This window comes from Giraffa tippelskirchi, chromosome 4 (assembly GCF_054371585.1).
Source record: "Giraffa tippelskirchi isolate mGirTip1 chromosome 4, T2T-mGirTip1v1.2.pri, whole genome shotgun sequence".
NCBI lineage: Eukaryota > Metazoa > Chordata > Mammalia > Artiodactyla > Giraffidae > Giraffa > Giraffa tippelskirchi.
The window spans coordinates 186,336,414-186,359,191 of NC_137278.1; the positions used below are offsets into that span (position 1 = coordinate 186,336,414).

Genomic DNA, 22,778 nt, shown 5'->3' on the forward strand with positions numbered 1-22,778 from the left:
TGAATTTAAAAATGAATTCCCTTAAGAGTTTTAAATCAAAGTTGAACAGTAATTATATTTTATTGCTTTTTTCATAGAGCAGCTTGTCAGAATGTCCAGTCTTTAATGTAGTTCAACCCACTATATTTGTATTGGAGTTACATGGAAGAATGGCACTATGAAAAATAGTGAACTTCTAAGGAATCTTTTATAATCCTGGCTCTGAAATGTCATCAGCATTTTTCCAGACTCTGAAAAATAATCTTGGTTTTACTGATGATACACATATGACATTTATCCTGCCTGCATCGTAATCTCAGCCAGCTTCAAATAGGAAAAGAGCAATATAGTGATAAATGCAGTAATTAACATCTGGGTTTAGCAAGCAGAGAACAAGAAACATATGTTCACTATTAAGACAGGATTTACCCATTTGGATTTATTTTGACGTTTGATTTCTGCTTAAAAAAATAATATTGCTTATGCCGTAAGTGATAGCATTCCTTATTTTAAGGGACTACTGGAAATAAGCAATAAGACTGGGAAGAGCTAAAAATCACAGTGAATATGGTTTTTAAAAGTTTTCAGACAACAGCTGTATGGTTTATCTCAGCTAAACTCCAATGTGGGAACACATTTGTTTAGGTACTGCAATCGTTTACTGTAACTTTTATTACATGTTTATATTGCCCTTTATAAAGATCTTACTTAGTTTACAACATAATTTAAGCAAAACAGAGCAAAATTTAAAGAAACAAAAGGAATCCCTATTATCACGATTATTATTTACTTGTGGAATGAAACTACACACATTGAAAGAACAAAAGAAGTTTCAGTCAGTTTGAGAGACGGGAGTCAAGCTAAACAAGCAAACAAAACCCAAGTAGATAGAGGGCTAGGATGTCTAAATTGGTGCTTGCAGCCTCATTAAAAGAGAGTGGAATAGTGTTTAACTGTAGTCCTCATTTATGTCTGTTTTATCAACCAATTTGTGTGTGGAGAAGGGGAGTGGAGAGAAGAGAGAAGGAGAGGAGAGAACGACAGTCTCGGGGATTCATAGTCATCCCTCTATTTGAGTTGCTCTTGGTTTTACTGATGACACACATATGTGTATCACTGGTAATTGATACACATATGATACACATATATCTTAGGTTCAGATAAAACCTCCAGAGACATCTCTCCCATCTAACTTTGATACTTGAGACTGGACTTCAAAAGCAATCTTTTCATCTCATTTCCTTGACAAGAAAATAAGACTGCTTATAATTGAGTATGTCCTTGAAAGGGTGTATAATATTTTATTTTAGTAAGTTAAGGTTGTCCAGTTTCATATTCAAGATGCACCTACTACTTTCTTTTCTCCTCTTTTTCCACTCACTGCCACCTATTATTTATATGTTCATGTCTGTAATTATCACCATATTATAAATTCATTGAGAGTAAAGAATATATTGAATTATTTTAATCTTTCCAATTTGTTCTCTACAACCAATTTAATATTTTTAATCTAGAGTGTTATACATAGTAAGTGATCAGTAAAAATTTCAAAGCCTTTACAGAGTTACATACAGTGATATAAAATATTTTTAAATAGTTACAAATAAATGCTTCACATAACTAAAGAAGACTGCAATGTTTAATGTATAGATATAATAGAATTATTTGTCTTTCCTACATTACCATATATGATAAGCAGCTATTGAAGAAGAAAAGTATTTTTATGAGGATTTTTGCAGGGTCAGAAATGAGGATAATCCTATCACAGGAGTATTTGGCAGAGATATTATAAGTTTATTTTATAAATATTATAAATTAACTGTCTTATTAGAAGAGGAAAAAATATGTGTATGTAAATAAGTCCTCTAAGTTGTCCATATCACTTAAAATAATTACAATATTTATGTTACATCCCTGACTTTATAGATTTTAGTGTTTATGCATATGTTAAAACATATGAGAGAAGGTAAGAAATGCATCAATAATACAAAGTTTTTTAAAAATCTCAAAATAACATGATTTACTTTGGAGTTATTTATGTGATTTTTAGGCCAATAATGTTTATTTAGCTGCTCTTAAAATAAGTTTTCATTCCTTGGATATAAACAAGTGGAATCAGGGAAGCATACACCAGCATATGGAGACACTTAAGCTTTCACTGTGGTTAATCTATTTGAAGATAATTGAAAATTGACATTATACATCACGGAGAATCTGGGTGGTCAGTCAGGTCACACTGCTTATTAAGGCTAGTCAGCATCTGCTGATGTCCCTGTCAAATTATTAGTGTTCTATCACTGTATGATATGTATAACGAGTAATGGATCAGATGCATAAAGTTTGTTGTTGTTTAGTCGCTAAGTAATGTCTGATTCTTTGTGACCTGTGGACTGTGGCCCTCCAAGCTCCTCTGTCCATGGGCTTTTCCAGGCAAGAATACTGGAGTGGGTTGCCATTTCCTTCTCCAGAGTAATCTTCCCAACCCGGGGATTGAACCTGCGTCTCCTGCATTGCAGGTGGATTCTTTACCACTGAGCCACCAGGAAAACCTCCATAAAGTTCCTTAGCAATAAAGGAAAGAAAACCCCCATGTGTGAAATTGTGAAAGTCTTTATGAAGCCCCAGAACATATCAACATAGACAGAATACGGACAAGGGTTGTAATTTTCTTAGAGCAGTGTACATAGCTGATTCAGCTTTTGAATTTCTAGAGCAGAATTTCCCAAACCTGGTGGTATATCAGAAGCGTGTGTGTGTGCTCAGTCGCTTCAGCTGTGTCTGACTCTTGGAGACCCTATGGACTTATAGCCCATCAGGCTCCTCTGTCCATGGGATTCTCTAGGCAAGAATACTGGAGTGGGTTGCCATGCCCTCCTCCAGGGATCTTCCCAACCCAGGGAGTAAACCCATGTCTCTTATGTCTCCTGCATTGGTAGGCAGGTTCTTTACCACTAGCACTACCTGGGAAGCCCATGTAAGAAACAGGTTCTTATAAAACCACACAGATACCTAGCTAGATACAGTCATACCTTGGATATATTGTAGGTTCAGTTTCAGAACACCATAATAAAGTGAATATAGCAATAAAGTGCATCACACAAACTTTTTGGTTTCCCGGTGCATATAAAAGTGATGTTTATAATATACTGTAGTCTATTAAGTGAGCCATAGCAATATGTCTTTAAAAAACATACATAACTTGTTTAAAAATACTTGATTGCTAAAAGAATGCTAACTATCATCTGAGCCTTCAGGAAATTGTAATCTTTTCAGTGGTGGAGGGTCTTACCCTGCTGTTGATGGTTGCTGACTAATCAGGCTGAAGGTTGGGCTGGTTGCAGCAACTTCTTCAAATAAGATTACATGATGCCTCTTTGACAAATGATTTCTCTGTAGCAGGCAAGCTGTTTGATAGCGTTTATCCACAGCAGAATGTTTTTTAAAATTGCAGTCAATCTGCTCGAGCTGCGCTGTTGTTTTATCGACTAAGTTTATGTAATATTTAAAAGTTTTTGTTGTCATTTCAACAGTCTTGGCATCTTTACCAAGAGTGGATTCCACCTCAAGAAACAAGTTGATTTGCTTATCCATAAGAAGCAACTCCTCTTCATCTGTTAAGTTTCATCATAAGATTATAGCAATTCAGTCCCATCTTCAGTCTCCACGTCCAAATCTAACTCTCTTGCTATTTATATCATACCAGTAGTTACTTACCCCACTGAAGTCTTGAACCTCTCAAAGTCATCCATGAGGGCTAGAATCAACTTCTTCTAAACTGTGAATGTTGATATCTTGACCTCTTCCCATGAGTCATGAAATGTTCTTAATGGCATCTAGAATGGTGAATCCTTTCCAGGAGAGCTTCAATTGACTTTGCCAAGATCATCAGAGGACTCACTATCTATAGCAACTATAGCCTTAAAAAATATTTTTCTTAAATATTAACGTTGGTGCAAATGTAATTGCAGTTTTTGCATTGTGGAAATTTGCCATTTGATATTGGAATGCATTCTTAATGCGAACATGTTATACATCATTTTAATGTGCATTTCTTGGTTTATATTTTTTGCTAATGACTTATTACTGGCTGTTTATTTGATATTTATCTTAGAGTATGGAAATGATTTTAAGACCAAAAGCAAATCTGAGCAATTTTCTTCTTTGAATTCAAAATGGGTTGTAAAGCAGTGGAGACAACTTGCAACATGAACACATTTGGCCCAGGAACTGCTAACGAATATACAGTGTAGTGATGGTTCAAGAAGTTTTGCAAAGGAGATGAGAGCCTTGCAGACGAGGAGCACAGTGGCCAGCCATCGGAAGGTGACAATGACCAACTGAGAGCATCATTGGAGCTGATCCTCTTAAAACTACATGAGAAGTTGCCAAAGAACTCAGCGTTGACCATTCTATGGTTGTTCGGCATTTGAAGCAAGTGGGAAAGGGGAAAAGGTCAATAACTGGGTGCCTCATGAGCTGACTGAAAATCAAAAACATCGTCATTTTTAAGTGTTGTCTTCTCTTATTCTACACAACAACAATGAACCATTTTTCAATTGGATTGTGATGTGCGATGAAAAGTGGATTTTATATGACAACCAGCGGTGACCAGCTCAGTGGCTAGACCAAGACGAAGCTCCAAAGAACTTCCCAAAGCCAAACTTGCACCAATAAAAGATTATGATCACTGTTTGGTGATCTGCTGCCAGTCTGATCCACTAGAGTTTTCTGAATTCTGGCAAAACCATTACATCTGAGAGGTATGCTCAGCAAATCAATGAGATGCATGGAAAACCACAACATCTACAGTTGGCATTTGTCAACAGAAAGGGCCCAGGTCTTCTCCACAACAACACCCAACTGCACGTCACACAACCAATGCTTCAAAAATTGAATGAATTGGGCTACGAAGTTTTGCCTCATCCACCATATTCACCTGAGCTCTTGCCAACCAACTACCACTTCTTCAAGCATCTTGACAACTTTTTGTAGGGAAAATGCTTCTACAACCAGCAGGAGGCAGAAAATGCTTTCCAAGAATTCATCAAATCCTGAAGCACAGATTTTTGTGCTACAGGAATAAGCAAACTTCTCGTTGTCAAAAATGTATTACTTGTAATGGTTCCTATTTTGATTAATAAAGATGTGTTCAAGTCTGGTTATGATGATTCATGGTCTGAAACCACAGTTACTTTTGCATCAACCTAATAATAAGACTTGAAAGTCAAAATTGCTCCCTGATCCATGGGCTGCACAATGGATGTTGTATCAGCAGGCATGAACAACATTAATCTTGTTGTCCGTATCCATTTAGTGCACTGTGAGTGAACAGTAATATTTTAAAAAGAATCCTTTTTTAAAATTTTCTCAGCAATAGCTCTTCAACAATGGGCTTAAAATATCCAGTAAACCATGTTGTAAACAGATGTGTAGACAGATGTCATCCAGGCTTTGTTGTTTCATTTACAGACCAGAGGGCACAATAGATTGAGCATACTGTTTGAGGGCCCTAGGTTTTTTGGAATTGCAAATGAACACTGGTTTCAACTTAAACACCAGCTGTATTAGTATAATTACTGTCCCTTACAAGAGAGTCAGCTTGAGCTTTGAAATTCTAAAGCTATGCATTGACTTCTCTTTATCTGTGTAAGTCCTGCACAGCATCTTCATCCAAAGGAAGGGTGTTTTGTTTAAACCAAAAATCTGTTGTTTAGTATGGCCACCTTCATCAATTCCCCTAGCTAGATCTTTTGGATAACCTGCTGGGGCTTCTGTATCAGCAGTTGGTGCTTCACCTTGCACTTTGAGTTTATAGAGACAACTTCTTTCCTTAAACCTCATGAAACAACCTCTGCTAGGTTCAGACTTTTCTTCTGCAGCTTCCTCACCTCTCTTAACCTTCATATAACTGAAGAGAGTTAAAGTCTTGCTCTTTGTTTTAAGGGAATATGTGGCTGGTTTGATTTTCTATCCAGACCATGAAAACTTTCTCTTATCAGCAGGAAGTCTGTTTCTATTTCTTGTGATTCATGTGTTCACTGGACTAGTCCTTTTAATTTCCCTCAAGAACTTTTGCTTTGCATTCACAACTTGACTGAGTATTTGGTGCAAGAGGCCTAGCTTTCAGACCATCTCACCTTTCAGTATGCCTTTCTCACTGAGCTTGATCATTTCTAGCTTTTGATTTAAAGTGTGAGATATGCAACTCTTCTTTCCATTTGAACATTTAGAGGCCATCGTAGGGTTACTCATTGGCCTAATTTCAATATTTTTGTGTCTCAGAGAATATATGGAGGCCCAAGGATGGTGGTGGTGAGAGAGAGAGAGAGATGAAGGCAAGGCTAATCAGCAATGTGGACCAGTCAGAGCACACCAAGGTTCAGAGTCTTATATGGGTCCAGTTTGTGGCACCCTCCCAAAACAATTACAATAGTAATATCAAAGATCACTTGTCTCAGATCACCAAAGCAAATATAATAATAGAAAGATTGAAACATTTTGAGAATTACCACAATGTGACACAAAGACACAAACTGAGCATATTCTGTTGGGAAAATGGCACCAATAGATTTGTTTAAAGTAGGGTTGCCACTAAAAAAACATAATACCTGTGAATGGCGAATAAAGCGAAGTGTAATAAAATGGAGTATACCTGTATCTCCCTTTGCCTGTGTGACCAGCATCTCTAAAGACTGGCCTCAGAACATACTTTTTAAAACCTCCCCATGAAACTCTTGATCAGTAGGTACTATTTTGGTTTCTTGGTCAGAAAGTATACAATGTAGGCAATCAATAAACATTTGTTGAGTGACAGAGACAGTAGATTTTGAAAGTATTAATAGTCTTTATTATTCCAGTCCTCAGATTTAATTTTTATTGATTTTATCTTTGTTAATCTAGCACCATTTTATTTTGTTATATAGAAAGGACAACTAAGAAGCAGATGTAGTATTTACATCTTAGAAAGTTATTTTCTTGTACTTCAAATACTCATTTTACAAAATTCAATTAAATTATTAGCAGGGTGTTACTTTGTGAGAAACAAAGCCATCATATCAGCTTCCTTTTGCTTGATACCATTATGGCACAAAATAGGATTGCTCTCTTTGAAAGTCCAGGGATAGAAAGTGGTTGACATAGTCTTACTTGGAGCATTTCTGGGATCTGTGATTTCACAGTAGTATCTCATATTTGATGATACAAATATCTTTTCTTTTTTCTTCTCCTCCTTTTTTTTTCTCATTCAAATCCTAGATCTTAATTCCTCCAAAACAAAAATAAGGCTTGAAATTTTTTTAGCCTTGTTTTCCCGAAATATTGGCTGATAGAATTTAAGAATAGCACAAAACAAAATAAAAACATCTCTTCTTGGGGCCTCTTCAGTAGCACTTTAACTTAGCACAGTAGTAAATGTGAATGTGATGAAAACTGAGGTCCTCTGGTAGTTCTGTTCAGCTGTCTCAATGCAGCTGTAATCATGATGAGCTGTAACACTGTTCATTAAACCTTGTGTTGATAAACTTCACTTTGCAAGTCTTCTCTACCTGTATAGTCTGACTCCTTTACTTTTCCCCTCTCATGACAGTCCCCTGCTAACAGTTCTCTGTGAACCCATCCTCTAGGCAGGTATACTTAGGAAATCTCTGTTGTTGCCATACCAAGACAGATCTCACTATTTACTCTATTCATACCAGGACCAGAAATCAGAAACCTCTTCACTTTGCACTCACTTGCCTCTGCTTAAATATGCCAAAACCTGACATTTTCAATGGTTACTAGATGTTTTGTCAATTACCCTGAAAAGTCTTTAAAACAGTCTTTAAAACTATTTAATCTGTAAAGCAGCCCTCAGCTTGAAAGATGACAATCTCATTCACGGTCCTCTCAGCATGATCCCTTACAGACAGTTATCATATCCATGTGTCCTTCATTATGACAAAGTGAATGGACATGACCTTCAGAGAATGTCAGAGTTAGTAAGAACATTAAGATTTCAACACACTACATTCTTGAATACACAAAAAGCATTTGAAGTCCAATGACATAAATTCAGTTGCCTTGATCCTATATAACAGAAGCCTCTCTATAACTTATTCCCATTACTCATTGATTTGAGATCTAAATACTAAATATATTCAAAAGATATAATATATAATTTATATTGAGTATGCTAGTATAATATTGGGCTGGCCAAAAACATTCTTTCAGCTTTTCTATAAGATTTACAGAAAAGTCCTAATGAATGTTTTGGCCATCTCAAACAGTTAAATTCATGCACATGCAAGATATCTACATATATCATTTAGCGTAGTGTAGCTTTTCTATTGTTTAGTGTTGTTTCAACAATCATTTTACATCTTTATTTTCAGTTAGCCTATTATGTGGTTCTGTTCCCATGATGAACAGATACTGTTCACTTCTTTCTCTTTGTTCATAGCAGATATATTACAGATGTGCTCTGAGTGATCTTTCTGAAGGATAAAATCATGACCCAGTGCACCAGTAATGCTCATCATTTAAAGCATGGCCAAGCAGTGTTTCTGGCTTTAGCACTAGGTAACCAAGGAATTGTCCTCAAGCTGGCAGCTAGCAAGATTCTCCAGACCATTCTTTACCAAGCCAGAGGTGTCTGGTCACAGGATTCATGTGGGATTATACAGTAGGGTGAGAAAAAATCAAAATTGCATTCATATTTATTTAAAATATCATCCAAAATTTCCCCCAAATTTTGCATTATTTTCTACAAATTTTAAAGCCTGTATCACTTACTAGCATGGTAGTTTATATATTAAAAATAAATTATATATTTTGGGAGCATGCACTAAATTAAAACTGGTAAGAATAAGTTAGGAGACTGCTGGTACTTTTCAGATGCAAAGTTTCAGTCCCCTAGGTTTTACAAAACAACATAAATCCTATAGGTTAATATATGCTAATAATTCTGTTATTTTTCATTTAAAGTATTTGTTAAATATTGATGAGATTATAAGTGTGCTGTCCATGAATAAAAATTAAGTGAATATAGTCATTGATTTCTTTAAGCTTCCAAACAAGAGAAAAACATGTAACCATAATGGATGCTTTGTCCTTGCAATTCCCCTTGTCTAGCACAACTTTTTCCCAGTTTCTATTTACTAACTTCTGTTATGTTTGCCCTTTAACAACAACCTGAATGCCATACTCCCTGGGATGCCTTCTTTACCTCACTGGGAACTGGGTTAAGTATACCTCCTTAAGTGCTCAGGCACTTGTCCTTTGATACAAACAGCATCTCCAGCTGAGCTACCAGCCTGGAAACAATATTGCAGCACAATATTCTTGAGTCCAGATTTGCTAAAAATCAATAATATAGTAGGGTACCTTAATATCTACTACATTGGAAACCAAATATCTGACCATGTCCAAACTGGAAAAAAAAAAGAGGAAAGATGACTAGACTATGAAATATGGTTCTCAAATATGTCATGGGGACTTTCCTCGTGATGCAGTACATAAAAAAAATCTGTCTACCAACACAGGGGGCACAGGTTCGATCCCAGGCCCAGGAAGATTTCACGTGCTGCAGAAAAACTAAGCCCATGCATTTCAACTACTGAGCCTGAGCTCCAGAGCCTGTGAGTGGTGGCAACTACTGAGTCCACTGTCACAATGACTGAACTCTTAGTGGCTAGAGCCTGTGCTTCCCAACAAGAGAAGCCACCTCAGTGAGAAGCCCTTGTGCTACAATGAATAGTAGCCCCTGCTCATCAAAACTAGAGAAAGCCAGAGCAAAGCAATGAGGACCCAGCAGAGCCAACAGCAATGCTGTCATGGATCAGAACACCCTGAAGGGCTCATTAAAACACATTGCTGTACCTCATCCCCAAAGTTTCTGATTTAGATTCTTATTGAGGATGAGGCTGATATTTTGCTGTCTTATAAATTTTCAGGTGATATCCCAAGCACAGTCCAGAAACTGAGCTTTGAGAACCACTAGTCTTAGAACCACTGGTGATAGGGATTTAAAATTTTCTCTTCTTGATCCTGACTACATGCACTCTAATACAATTATTATTGACAACTGTGTTTGTTTGTTTTTTTTCTAATAGACTTAGGATGCTTTAATCTGAATTGTGGGATTTTTTAGAAGTGGCTCTATTCATCAGAAAACCAAAATATTACCCAACTAGGAGGTATAGCAATAAGCCAACATCCTGAATCAGCAAACCTACAGTAAGGAAACAATTCTGAACATGTTCATTAATATATTTTATTTTTAAATTTCAGTAAGGTTACCTTGATATATACTGACTTAATCTGCTATACAACATGTAACTAAAACAATTCACACTCTGACTGGAAAGTAGTCTCATCTAATGTCTTTCCCAAGCTCCACATGGAGAAGAAAAGTTGTTGAATTGACAGCTGAGAAAAATAGGATTCTTTGGCGCTTTATTAAGTCCCAGTTATGGGGTCAGTTGTGGGAAGATTCCCTGGAGAAAAGAACAGCTACCCATTCCAGTATTCTTGCCTGGAGAATTCCATGGACAGAGGAGCCTGGCAGGCTACAGTCCATGGGGTCACAAAGAGTCGGATACAACTGAGTGACTTTCCCTTTTATAGGGTTAGTTGTAGTCCTCTTGTTACAATACCTTTAACTTACTGAAGTTCACACTTTGCATATTGTACGTTTGTTAGATCAAAGATACGAAACTGCTGCTAGGATTTAATCAAGAGTGCAGAAAAATTATCAAATCACTATGCTGTATACCTGAAACTAATATAATATTGCAAGTCAACTATACTTCAATAAAAGGAAAAGACACTAGAATCCAGGAGTGCTCTGTTAATGTCCTAATTGGATGGCATCACCGACTCCATGGACAGGAGTTTGAGTAAGCTCTGGGAGTTGGTGATGGACAGGGAAGCCTGGCTTGCTGCAGTCCATGGGGTCACAAAGAGTCAGACACAACTGAGCGACTGAACTGAACTGAAAGGCTTCACTATCAGGGTGCCTGGATAGAGGAGAATGAAATAGGAGGTTCTCATTGTTTTAATCAAGAAATTCATGCTAGAAACAGTCAATGTAAGTGCTTCTTTTATATACTCACAACTCGATCAACAATAGACAGCTTACAAATGCTATTTACTGATGTAATTAAAAGCACTCTAAAATTTGGGGGAGAGGATGAAGAAGAAGAGGTAGAGCTATTATATGTTCATCTTATGACATTTATAAATTTAAAAATTGCTTTTTTCTCTTCTCTTTATTGTATCTATAGGAGATGGTAGATGTTAACTAAACCTATTGTAACCATTTCACAATATATGTAACTCAAGCCATCATGCTGAAAACATTGAAAAAATGGACATTATTAATTAGCACACTGAATGTCAAAGATGAGATTTTGTTCATAAAAGTGGTAGCTTGTTGACTAGCGTGATTAATGTTAGAAATGGTCTCTCATTGGGACACTAAAGTTATTCCAGATATGTGGATTAGCTAAAGATATTCCTTAAGTAGCCTCCATTCCTCTCTTTCATCAAAAGGAAAAAAGCTTAATAGACCTTGTATCTTTTACCCTTGGGCTTCTCCGGTCATTCAGCAGTAAAGAATCTGTCTATAATGCAGGAGATGTGGGTTTGATCCCTAGGTTGGGAAGATCCCTTAGAGAAGGAAACGGCTACTCACTCCAGTATTCTTGCCTGGGAAATCCCAAGGACAAAACTGGTGGGGTACAGTCTGTGGGATCACAAAGAATTGGACACAGCTTAGCAACTAAACAACAACAACAATAACCTTTTATCCTTAGGGATGATGTTCTAGATAAATCCCTAAAAGGTCCTATGTCTAGCCAATAACCCTAGAGGATTCTATTAGCTTGGTACCTGCCTCTGTAACTTGTGCTTATCTTATAGTAACTTTTCATGCAAGATGATGATAAGGATTTAATAGTAAAGGGAGCAAGTGCTCCCTTGAATCCTCAGAAGGACCTATATCTTCCGTGTGCACGTGTACATTTTATGTATGTGTATATAGGGAGGGATCTTAAGAGTCCCTTTTTTTGATGCATATGACAGAAGGGAGCAAAACTGGGAAGTGGCATATCTTTTCAATTTTCCAGCCTGCTCAGAATCACTGGTGAAGAGTACCAAAATCTCACCAAGAAATTCTTAAATACTTTTTCATATGGGAAGTGACCACAAACTTAGATCCTCTGAAACAGCTCCCTATGAGAGACGAGGTTCGTTAGAACACAGGATGGAGGTGAGGAGGTAGAATGGCAGATATCTCTGGAAGGGGAGGGATTGAGTGGGTGATGACTGCTGCTCTAAACTCCCATTTTTAGTGACAGTAGATTCAGTCATTTACTCTAGACCTCCTAGTGAGAATAACTTGGATAATTAGACAATTTGTTTTCAAGCTGCTTGAAAGCATCAGATAGCTAACAAGATAGTGAGGAATTACCAGACTAAAATCTGGGGCAAGACAATTTTGGGGATGTGAACTTGGGTTTTGGCACAATTTTCTGTTGTAGGTGTGTGTTGATGTAGGTTGTAGGTTGCAGCAGTGGAAGGCTGAGACATAGAATAGCACTTTTGATCACCTGGCAGAGTTAAGAGGAAAGGGAATAGAATCCAGAGCTGCCACATAATTTTTTTGGTGAATCTGTCTCAACTTGGGTTTAGATCCACAGTGACTGCATCTAAGGAATAGGGTGAACCAGTAATAGTCCTGCACCAGAGCTACCATTCAGGTTCAAATACTCTGAATCCCTGCAACTGAATTTCTGCAACCCTAAATTGTTAATGTACTCACATATTATAATTCTCTAGATTAGAATGATAGTAACATAGGTGTCCAATTTATACAAAGGATATTACAGTATAATATGTGGTCGCTATAAAAAGGAAAAAGAAACAGGGTCACAACAGAATAAGACTACGTGATTTAAAACTAGCAGAAACTTTAGAACATAGAAATATACATGCAGTGGGTCCCAATATTGGGGTTTTTAGGAAGATTTTAAATGACTATGGTTACCATTTTCAAACAAATAATAAAAGGGACAGATTTTTAGCAAAGAACTAGGAACCGGAAAAAAAAAATTCTAAATCTGAAGAACATAATAATTGAAATTAAGAACTCAAAGAATGGACTCCACAGTATGTTGAACACAGGTCAGTAGATAAGTTAGAGGAAACTATTCAGAAACTAAGTCACAGAGGACAAAGAATAAAACATACAGGAGTAAAGGCATGAGACATAGAGGGTACAGTGAGAAGGATTAACATATATGTGATTAAAGTCCCAGCAAAGGAGGAGAAAGGAAATGGTATGAACAATACGTGAAGTGATCATGACTGAGGACTTTCCCAAGGTGATGAAAGACATCACGGCACAAATTCAAAAAGTGCTGAATCTCAAGCATCATCAGTAGAAACAAAGTCGTATCTGAGCAAATGAAAATAAAACTGCAGAAAACCAACAGTAAAAAGAACAATATTATAAAGAATAAAAACAACTTTTCAAAGAAACAACAATTATAACAGATGGATTCGCAATAGACTCGATGAAAGCTAAACGACAATGAAATGATAGCTTTAAAGTTTTTCAGAATAAAAATCACTGCTATCCAAGTACCGTAGTCAGCAAAAGTATCCTTCAAGAATGTAGATAAAATAAAAACTTTTCAGACATATGCAAATACAGGGTTTTTGTTTTTTTTTAGCAGCAACTTCATATTCAGGGGAATAGTAGACAATGTTCTTCAGGTAGAGGGGAAAAACATTCCAAGGTGGAAATCCAGAGTTTACAGGAAGCAATGGAAATGATATATCTGAGTAATATTAAAGAGATATTGATTGCATAAAGCAACAATAATAAGTATTTATTAAGTTTATGGATATAGTATTTTTTTGGCACAGCACATAAAACTCCAGTGGGTTAAAAAGACTTAATCCAGGGGTCTAGGAAAATTCACAGTGAAAATTTTATAAATATTTTGGAAGAATGATAAAGAAAATATAACACTGAATATAAAAGCTTATGGGGTGCTATTAAAACTTGATTAGAAGAAAGGATTTAGAATTTTAAATAGGTAAGTGAGGATAGGTTGAAAATAAACAATTAGCTATGTGAGGATGTTATTAGTAGAAAGGAAGCAAAAGAAGGAAATAATAAAGATAAAAAATAAATGGAATAGTGAAATAATATGATAGAGAGGGTCAATAAATTCAAGTTTCATTTTTTGCAAAGACTGGTAAAATTCATAATCCTCAGCAGTACTGATCAGGAAATGATATGTGTGAGAAATCAAAGAGTGAATATCTGTTCAGATCCTATAAATGTTTAAAAGATTATAATATGCTATTATGAATAACTTTATGCCAGTAGATTAGCACAAACTCCTAGAGGAATGTAACTTAACAAATAGAACCAAGAAGAAATAGAAAATATGAAATGACTTACAACTCAAACAAATTGAATCTCCAGACCTACATGACTTTACACATTGAAGAAATAAAACCAGTTTTATACAAACTCTTCCAGAGTGTGTGTGTGTGTGGGGGGAAGCTGTAACTCTTTGCAACTAATATTATGAGGCCAGCATGTTCTTGATTGTGAAACCTGGTAATGACTTTGTAAGAAGGCAAAACTTCAGGCCAGTCTCTATCATAAACAAAGATGTAAACAAATGCTAAAGAAAAAAATGTTAAATCTAATAATACATAAAAAAGGATAATACATACAACCATGTGGAGTTTATTTTAGTAGAGCAAACTTGTTTAAAATTAGAAAGTTCAGCAGTGTAATTCACCACATTAACACAGTAAAGGAGAAAACAAGGATTATTGGATGATGATTGATTAGCCCGATAGATTCAGGAAAAAAAAACTGATAAATTCAAGCTTCACTGTAAAAACTATTACAATCTAGGAATAAAAGGAAACAAAATAATAAAGGGTACCTATAAAAATGTACATACTTGAAAGTGGAAGTCACTCAGCCGTGTCCGAGTCTTTGTGACCCCATGGACTATACAGTTCATGGAATTCTCCAGGCCAGAATACTGGAGTGGGTTGCCTTTCCCTTCTCCAGGGTATCTTCCCAACCCAGGGATCGAACCCAGGTCTCCCGCATTGCAGGTGAATACTTTACCAGTTGAGCCATAAGGGAAACCCAAGAATACTGGAGTGAGTAGCCTATCCCTTCTCCAGTGGGTCTTCCTGACCCAGGAATCCAACCGGGGTCCAATCCCTGTATCAGGAAGATCTCCTGGAGAAGGAAATGGCAACCCACTCCAGTATTCTTGCCTGGAGAATTCCATGGACAGAGGAGCCTGACGGGATACAGCCCATGGGATCAAAAAGTGATGGATATGACTGAGCGACTAACACTTTTAACTTGTTCCATTAATATATAAATAAAAAACCTCTTGTTATCTGCAGATGATATGACCATAAATTGAAAATTCAGAAACAACATGGATGATTACACAGATGATTATTAGAATTAAAAGTTGGGTAAGATGTCAAAATATAAAATCAGTTCTATCTAAATACTGGTGAAAAAGGATTTTTAAAAAGTACCATATCTGGTATAACAAGGTATTTTTAAGACCTCTATGCATAGAACAATAAACTATTATTGGGAGAACATTTTAAAAATACTTAAATGGGTATATGACAATGGATTGAAAGATATTAAGATACAATTTCAACTAAAACCCCGGTTGGTTTTTGCACGAATTGACAAGATAACTTTAGTTTGCACATGTGTTGAGTAAATGTAGGACTAAAGATGGTATAAAGTATTTAAAAATATTCCCAGTAATGATATATAAAACAGTCCATATGTTATGTAAAAATATAAAAGTAAATTGTAACATACGTTTGCAACTTCATACGGTCCATTTAATATCTGTTCCATGTAATGATTTAGATCTCTGAACCTTTTGTGATCTGAATTTGTAAAAGGTAAGTGCCACCAATGAGGAAACCTGTTTTAAAAGAAACAAGGTATATTTTCATTAGTTTGAAAATTGGTGTCTGTATCTTAGAACCGTTCATGGAGTTACAGCTGCATCAGATGGAAGAGCCAATGAAAACATTTTTTATAAAACCACAGAATGCATGATTAATTCTGAGAGCTTTATTAACATGGCTGTGGACATGTGCTTTTTAAACCATCATTAATATTAACACTAATTTAATTTAGCACACTAAACTAATGTATATTTTCCCTCTTACTGTATTTATGGCAGACCACACATTTTGTCTTTTAATACATGTGGGGGTTAATAAATACTTTCTGAAATTTAATGATTCATAATTTTCCCAAAAAGTCAGATGATATTGTTGCTTCTGGGTTCACTAGAGACACTGCTACACTAGCTAAGTTAAACATTTCACCAAGTGACATATGCTTCCATCTGGTCTTAGTCTTTTGGAACAAGTATCACTTTCCTCAGAGGTCTGACTTGCAGAATTTCCTCTTGGCTATCTGATGATTCATCTTGATGGGTTGGACACTGATTACGACCAATTATTGGGTGGCATGACCTGTTAAAGGCAACAGGTTTTGCTGCTTAAGGGCTTCCCTGGTAGCTCAGATGGCAAGGAATCTGCTTACAATACAGGAGACTCAGGTTTGCGTCTTGGGTCGGGAAGATCCCCTGGAGAAGGCAATAGCTACCCACTCCAGTATTCTTGCCTGGAGAATTCCATGGACAGAGGAGCCTTGGCTGACTACAGTCCATGGGTCACAAAGGGTTGGACACAACTGAGTGACTAACACTTTAACTTTTCTGGTTAAATGCGTTGTTTTAGGAACTATCTAGCAGCTTCCTCTGACTGCAGTCTTGCTGTTGCCTCCTTCATCTTCTGCTTCTTTGGTCTAGACCTTTCCCTGGGCAAAGGAGCATGGGGGATGGTAAAGGGTTGTCAGCAAACACACCGAAGTATGTGACAACTGCAGGACATCCTATCCATTGCTTCTTGTCAGAAACGTCAGGGAAATCCAAAGTAATATGTCTGTGTCTTTAAATAATTGATATTTTACTTTTTTACTTTTGCAGTTCTAAGGCTTAAAGTATTAAAAGTTTTCATCCAGATTTAGTTATCATAAAAACTAGTATCGTATATAATTAACCAAAGCACAGAAATACATTTGGTAAGTAGATAGATTTTGCTGGTTTTAAATATTAATTTGTTTATTTGTGGATGAATTTTCTTTATTGCTAGAATAAAATGGAGTTCAACATTAGTTCTATTCCATTTTTATAGATGGATGTACTAAAAAATATTGCATGTAAATAAATATGTGAGAATTAAGGAATTCAGCTCCAGTAATGTGCTTCAATTATTTGAAACGCTTTTGAGTTATATGTCAAATATAACATAGTAATAGTTCTTGAAAATGATTTTTTAGGATATTTTATCTGATGGTGCTGACAAGTCCTCTCTCAATTCTGTTCACACCACAGACTAAGAAAAACCTGACCTGCCGACAGATTTGATATCCACTTATTAGAATAATTCATTTTCTCAGTACCAATACCGCTATTTTGATTTGCCCTTTATTTGAGCCTCAGAGACTTTGTACTCCCCGGGACAGTGTATCAATCCTCGATGGCTGGGAGAAGAGTGATGGTGAAAGTAAGCGAGGAAAAGGAAATCAACCTTTCCCAAGTAGATGAGTTTTATTTTTATTTTATAATTTTATTCATTTGTTTTTTGCTGCGCTGGGTCTTGGTTGCTGCGTGGGTTTTTCCTCTAGTTGTTGTGAGTGGGGCTCCTCTCTAGTGAGTGGGGCTCCTCTCTAGCTGCAGTGTGAGGGCTTCTCATTGCGGTGGCTCCTCTATATTGCAGAGCACAGGCTCTAGGGCCTGCGTGCTTGAGCTGTTGCTGCTCCCAGGCTCCAGAAAGTGAAATGAAGTCGCTCAGTCGTGTCTGACTCTTTGCTACCCCATGGGCTGTAGCCCACCAAGCTCCTCCATCCATGGAATTTTCTAGGCAAGAGTACTGGAGTGGGTTGCCATTTCCTTCTCCAGGGGATCTTCCCGACCCGGGGATCGAACCCGGGTCTCCCGCATTTCGGGCAAACGCCCTACCTTCTGAGCCACCAGTGAATCCAGGTTCCAGACCACAGGCTAAATACTTGTGGTGCACAAGCTTAGTTGCTCTGCGGCATGTGGGATCTCCCTGGACCAGGGATCAAACCTGTGCCTCCTGCATTGGCAGGTGGATTCTTTACCATTAAGCCACCAGGGAAGCCCTCAAGCAGATGACTTTAAAGAAGATGATTAATTTCAAGGAAGATTCCTATGTCTGTGTATTCTCAGAAGGTACCAAGAAGTACAAACGGCCTGATTTGAAGACCACTGTTTTACAATATGTCTAATTTGAACTTTCTGATCATACTTTCTAGATTGGATTTACATAATTTGCATAGAGCTTCTCTTAGTAAATTTAGGAGTCAGAGGAAATCTTGCCCTCCTCCTTCATCTATATGCATTGCTATAAACCTGAGCTCCTTTGGGACTGTCAGCATACAAATATTGTTCAGGGCTCAAAGGACTAAATATTCCTCCCTTCCACATGTTGCTTGAACGGTTTTAAAACCAATTTAGGTCCCATTACCTGGCAGGGGTTGTTGAGCAAGGCAGAATGCTAACTAAAGCTGAAAATGGAGATGAGGCACATGGAAAGAGATTACTGACACTTTTAAGTTTTACAGGTTATACTAATAGGTATTGGGGAGAGAAAAGTGTAGAACAGAGACATTTTTGAAACCTAAAGGAACAGCCATTTAACAGAAATGAACAAACACATTTCTAAATCATTAATAAGTAAGATACAATGGAAACTACTAATGTTGAATTCAGTATTTGTAGTTGGACTTTAATTTTTTTCGCCAGTATTTCCTTTTCCTCAGTTACCATATTAGATGTTTTTCAATAATTCTTAAAGCTGATGTTGTCTTTAAGTTTTCACAATGACATTCCTTCCCGGTCAGTCTCTTACTCTGATGACTTTCTGATTTTTAAAGCATTTGTATTTCAAAATTTCTGAGATATCTGATTTTTAAAGCATTTGTATTTCAAAATTTCTGAGATATCTGCAAGTATAGAGTTTCATGAATGTAAACTACTCAGTCTTCAATAATGCCCACTATCTTTCCATCCACTGGTGATGTTGCTTAGATTTATACTTTGGTAAGTGACTAAACCCTGAAAGTCTAATGAAAATCCACATGTACCAAGTATGTTAGGTGAGGTATGAACATTCCTATTGTTAGAGGACCATTTACTCAAGAAAAGTCCTGGTACATTTGGCTCTCCCTATCTGCAGGTTCGTTGATTAACTGAGGATCGAACTATTAGGATAAAATAATCCAGCAAGTTCCAAAAAGCAAAATTTGAATTTTCTGCATGCCAGAAAATATTTACATAGACATAGCATTTACATTGTATTTACAACTGTTTACATAGCATTTACATTGTATTATATATTATAAGAAATCTAGAGGTGATTTAAAGAGGAGACTTTAGGAGGAGACTGTGGGTAGGTTATTTGTAAACACTATGCCATCTTATGTGTAGGACTTGAGCATGCAAGGATTTTGGTGTCCACAGGAGGGGGGTCCTAGAACCAGTCCCTTGTGGATACCAATAAACTACTCTATAGATAACATTTGATATGCCTAAGTGCAAATATCATAATTTCTAAGAAGTTCCTTTTTAAAAAGTCAAGATGTTCCACATACTCAAGTCTATAATATAAATTTGGCTAGTTCTAAATGATGAATTTTAGAAGATTTATTTGATCAGAAGTTATTTGAATTATACCCTTTGTTTATGCTTAATATGTTTTTGTTATAACATGAACTGAAGCAATGGTTCTCAAGACTGCAAAAGGAAGGTAATAACAAGTTAAATTTAGATAACCCAAGTTCAAGTTAATGTGTGTGCTTTGTGCTTAGCCGTGTCCGACTCTTGCAACCCCATAGACTGTAGCCTGCCAGGCTCCTCTGTTCATGGGATTCTCCAGACAAGAATACTGGAATGGTTGCCATTTCCTTCTCCAGGGGATCAAGGTAATAATTAATAACAAAAATGAATTGATGTGAATAAATTTTACTTGTATACTAATTGATATTGATAAATTTTTCTTGTACAGCAAATAAATATATCAGAGCTTTTTGTCGCCATTGTTTGCTGAAAGAGAAGATATATCCAATTTCGTTCTGCATTTTCAATTTTATTTTAACAGAAAATTCTAGAAAAATATTAAATTTAAAAAACAAGCAAGAAAACAAGTTTACTGATAATTGATGAAAAATGAAATTGGTTATGATTTTTTTGTCTACAACACCAATGCCTGAAAGCAGACAAAATTAAAAACCTTTTTCTGCTTTGTGAGACAAAAGGTTCTTTACTCTGAGAGGAATAGAGTCTGCTTGGATAGGTTCAGTGGAACTAGAATCAGAATGCTATATTATTCACAAATAGAAAACCCCATAACCATAATTTCTCCTTACGTTCAAGGGCAAGTACTAAATGCAAAACCCTAGGGAGGACAATCCTTACTCTGGGAGGGTCAGTGATGCAAACTGCTTCTGAAGTTGGCTGTGAAGTTTTGCAAACTGGTCAAATGACTTTTCTGTCAGGCTTGTTTCGTTGTTACTGTGAGTCACCTGGATTAGATACAGCTGCAGAAAATAAATAGACAAAATCAAAAGACGTCAGTATCAACCTTCAATACATTCTAAAATCTGGCTCCGTGTAAACTAAACAAAGCAAGAATTTCTCTGCAAAAAAAAAAAAAAAATCATCACAAAAGATAAGAGGTGCATTTTGTAAAGGCAGAATTACCTATAAACACCCAGTACAGAAAGATATCATAATCTCAGGTGCTGGGAACAGACTGCCTAATTTCTGCTCTTCTTTCCTTGTGGACATTTTAATTAGTTCTTGATTTATAGTCTACCACAGGGCAGGAACTGTTCTCTTTGATGATTCTCTACTAATAGCTCTGGTTGTTATGATTTCTCCTTGGAACATCCTCCTTAATGGCACTTCTACTCAAACTGTAACTGATTTTTCATATGCATAGTAAAAAAAAAAAATAAGCATGGTATCAGGAAGAATGTGTATAGTGAAGGAAAGTGGGAAATGTAGTCAAATGATACTCAAGTCAAGATGACAGTCTTGAAACTTACATGGCTGGTTTTCTTGCTGAACCCTAAGATTGTTGCTCTTTGGATTGACCTGCTTGCACTTGGCATACAGGATTCCTGGGAAAACGTCTGTGAAGTCGATTTGGCAGGGCTTATGGCTGTCATTTGTGCAAGTGTGTGGATCAAGTTATTCAATTTCACAGGGAAGCACTCCAGACTTTCCTTTATTTTCCTAGAGAAATGAAAAAAGATAAGATAGTGAGTGATGTTCCCCCTGAGCTGACCCATTTCACTTGAGCCATTTCCTTGTGTTAGATGTGGGTGGAAAAATCAAGGACCATGCCTATTGATTTGGAGCAGAACAATTAATAGTAAACATTATTTTTATCAACTTCAAATTCACATCTTGAGCTGTTAGCCAATATGAGAGAAACTTTCATGGTGAAATATAAAACTAATTGCAATATTTCTATTTTGACTTCTTTAAATTTTTTTAAAATAGAAATTCTTTAAATTTCTATTTTTGTTTATGTTCAGTACTATGTCGTGTCCAACTCTTTGCAACCCCATGGACTGTAGCACACCAGGCTCCTCTGTCCTCTACTAACTCTTGGAATTTGCTCAAACTCATGTCCATTGAGTCCGTGATGCCATCCAACCAGCTCGTCCTCTGTTGTCCCCTTCTCCTCCTGCCCTCAATCTTTGCTAGCATCAGGGTCTTTTCCAGTGAATCAGCTCCTCCCAAGAGGTGGCCAAAGTATTGGAGCTTCAGCTTCACCGTCAGTCCTTCCAGTGAATATTCAGGGTTGATTTCCTTTAGGATTGACTGTCTTGATCTCCTTTCAGTCCAAGGGACTCTCAAGAGTTTTCTTCAAAACCACAGTTTAAAAGCATCGGTACTTCAATACTCAGCCTACTTTATGGTCCAACTCTCACATGCATACATGACTACTGGGAAAACCATAACTTTGACTAGGTGGACCTTTGTCAGCAAAGTAATGTCTCTGCTTTTTAATACACTGTCTAGGATTGTCATAGCTTTTCTTCCAAGAAGCAAGCGTCTTCTATTTTCGTGGCTGCGGTTACCATCTGCAGAGATTTGAGAGCCCAAGAAAATAAAGTCTGTCACTGTTTCCATTTTTTTCCCCTTCTATTTGCCATGAAGTGAAGGGATGGGATGCCATGATCCAGTTTTTTGAATGTTGAGTTTTAAACCACATTTTTCATGCTCCTCTTTCACTGTCATCAACAGACTCTTTAATTCCTCTTTCAGTTCAGTTCAGTTCAGTCACTCAGTCATGTCTGACTCTTTGCGACCCCATGAGTCCCAGCATGCCAGGCCTCCCTGTCCATCACCAACTCCCAGAGTTTACCCAAACTCATGTCCATCGAGTCGGTGATGCCATCCAGCCATCTCATCCTCTGTCAGCCCCTTCTCCTGCCCCCAATCCTTCCCAGCATCAGGGTCTTTGCAATGAGTCAACTCTTCGCATCAGGTGGCCAAAGTATTGGAGTTTCAGCTTCAACATCAGTTCTTCCAATGAACACCCAGGACTGATCTCCTTTAGGATGGACTGGTTGGATCTCCTTGCAGTCCAAGGGACTCTCAAGAGTCTTCTTCAACACCACAGTTCTA

General features: G+C 36.9%; 1 protein-coding gene across 2 annotated transcripts in view; it reads right to left on the minus strand.

The window, feature by feature from the left end:
* PIK3C2G (phosphatidylinositol-4-phosphate 3-kinase catalytic subunit type 2 gamma) overlaps positions 1–22,778 on the minus strand; it is a 387,527-nt gene that overhangs the window by 60,853 nt on the left and 303,896 nt on the right. For both annotated transcript variants that reach the window (XM_081592337.1, XM_081592336.1), the window contains 3 exons: positions 21,185–21,374; positions 20,553–20,674; positions 15,854–15,962 (listed from right to left, as the gene is read on the minus strand). In XM_081592337.1, coding sequence (XP_081448463.1) covers positions 15,854–15,962; positions 20,553–20,674; positions 21,185–21,374 — 421 coding nt within the window. The remainder of the gene's footprint in view (positions 1–15,853; positions 15,963–20,552; positions 20,675–21,184; positions 21,375–22,778) is intronic.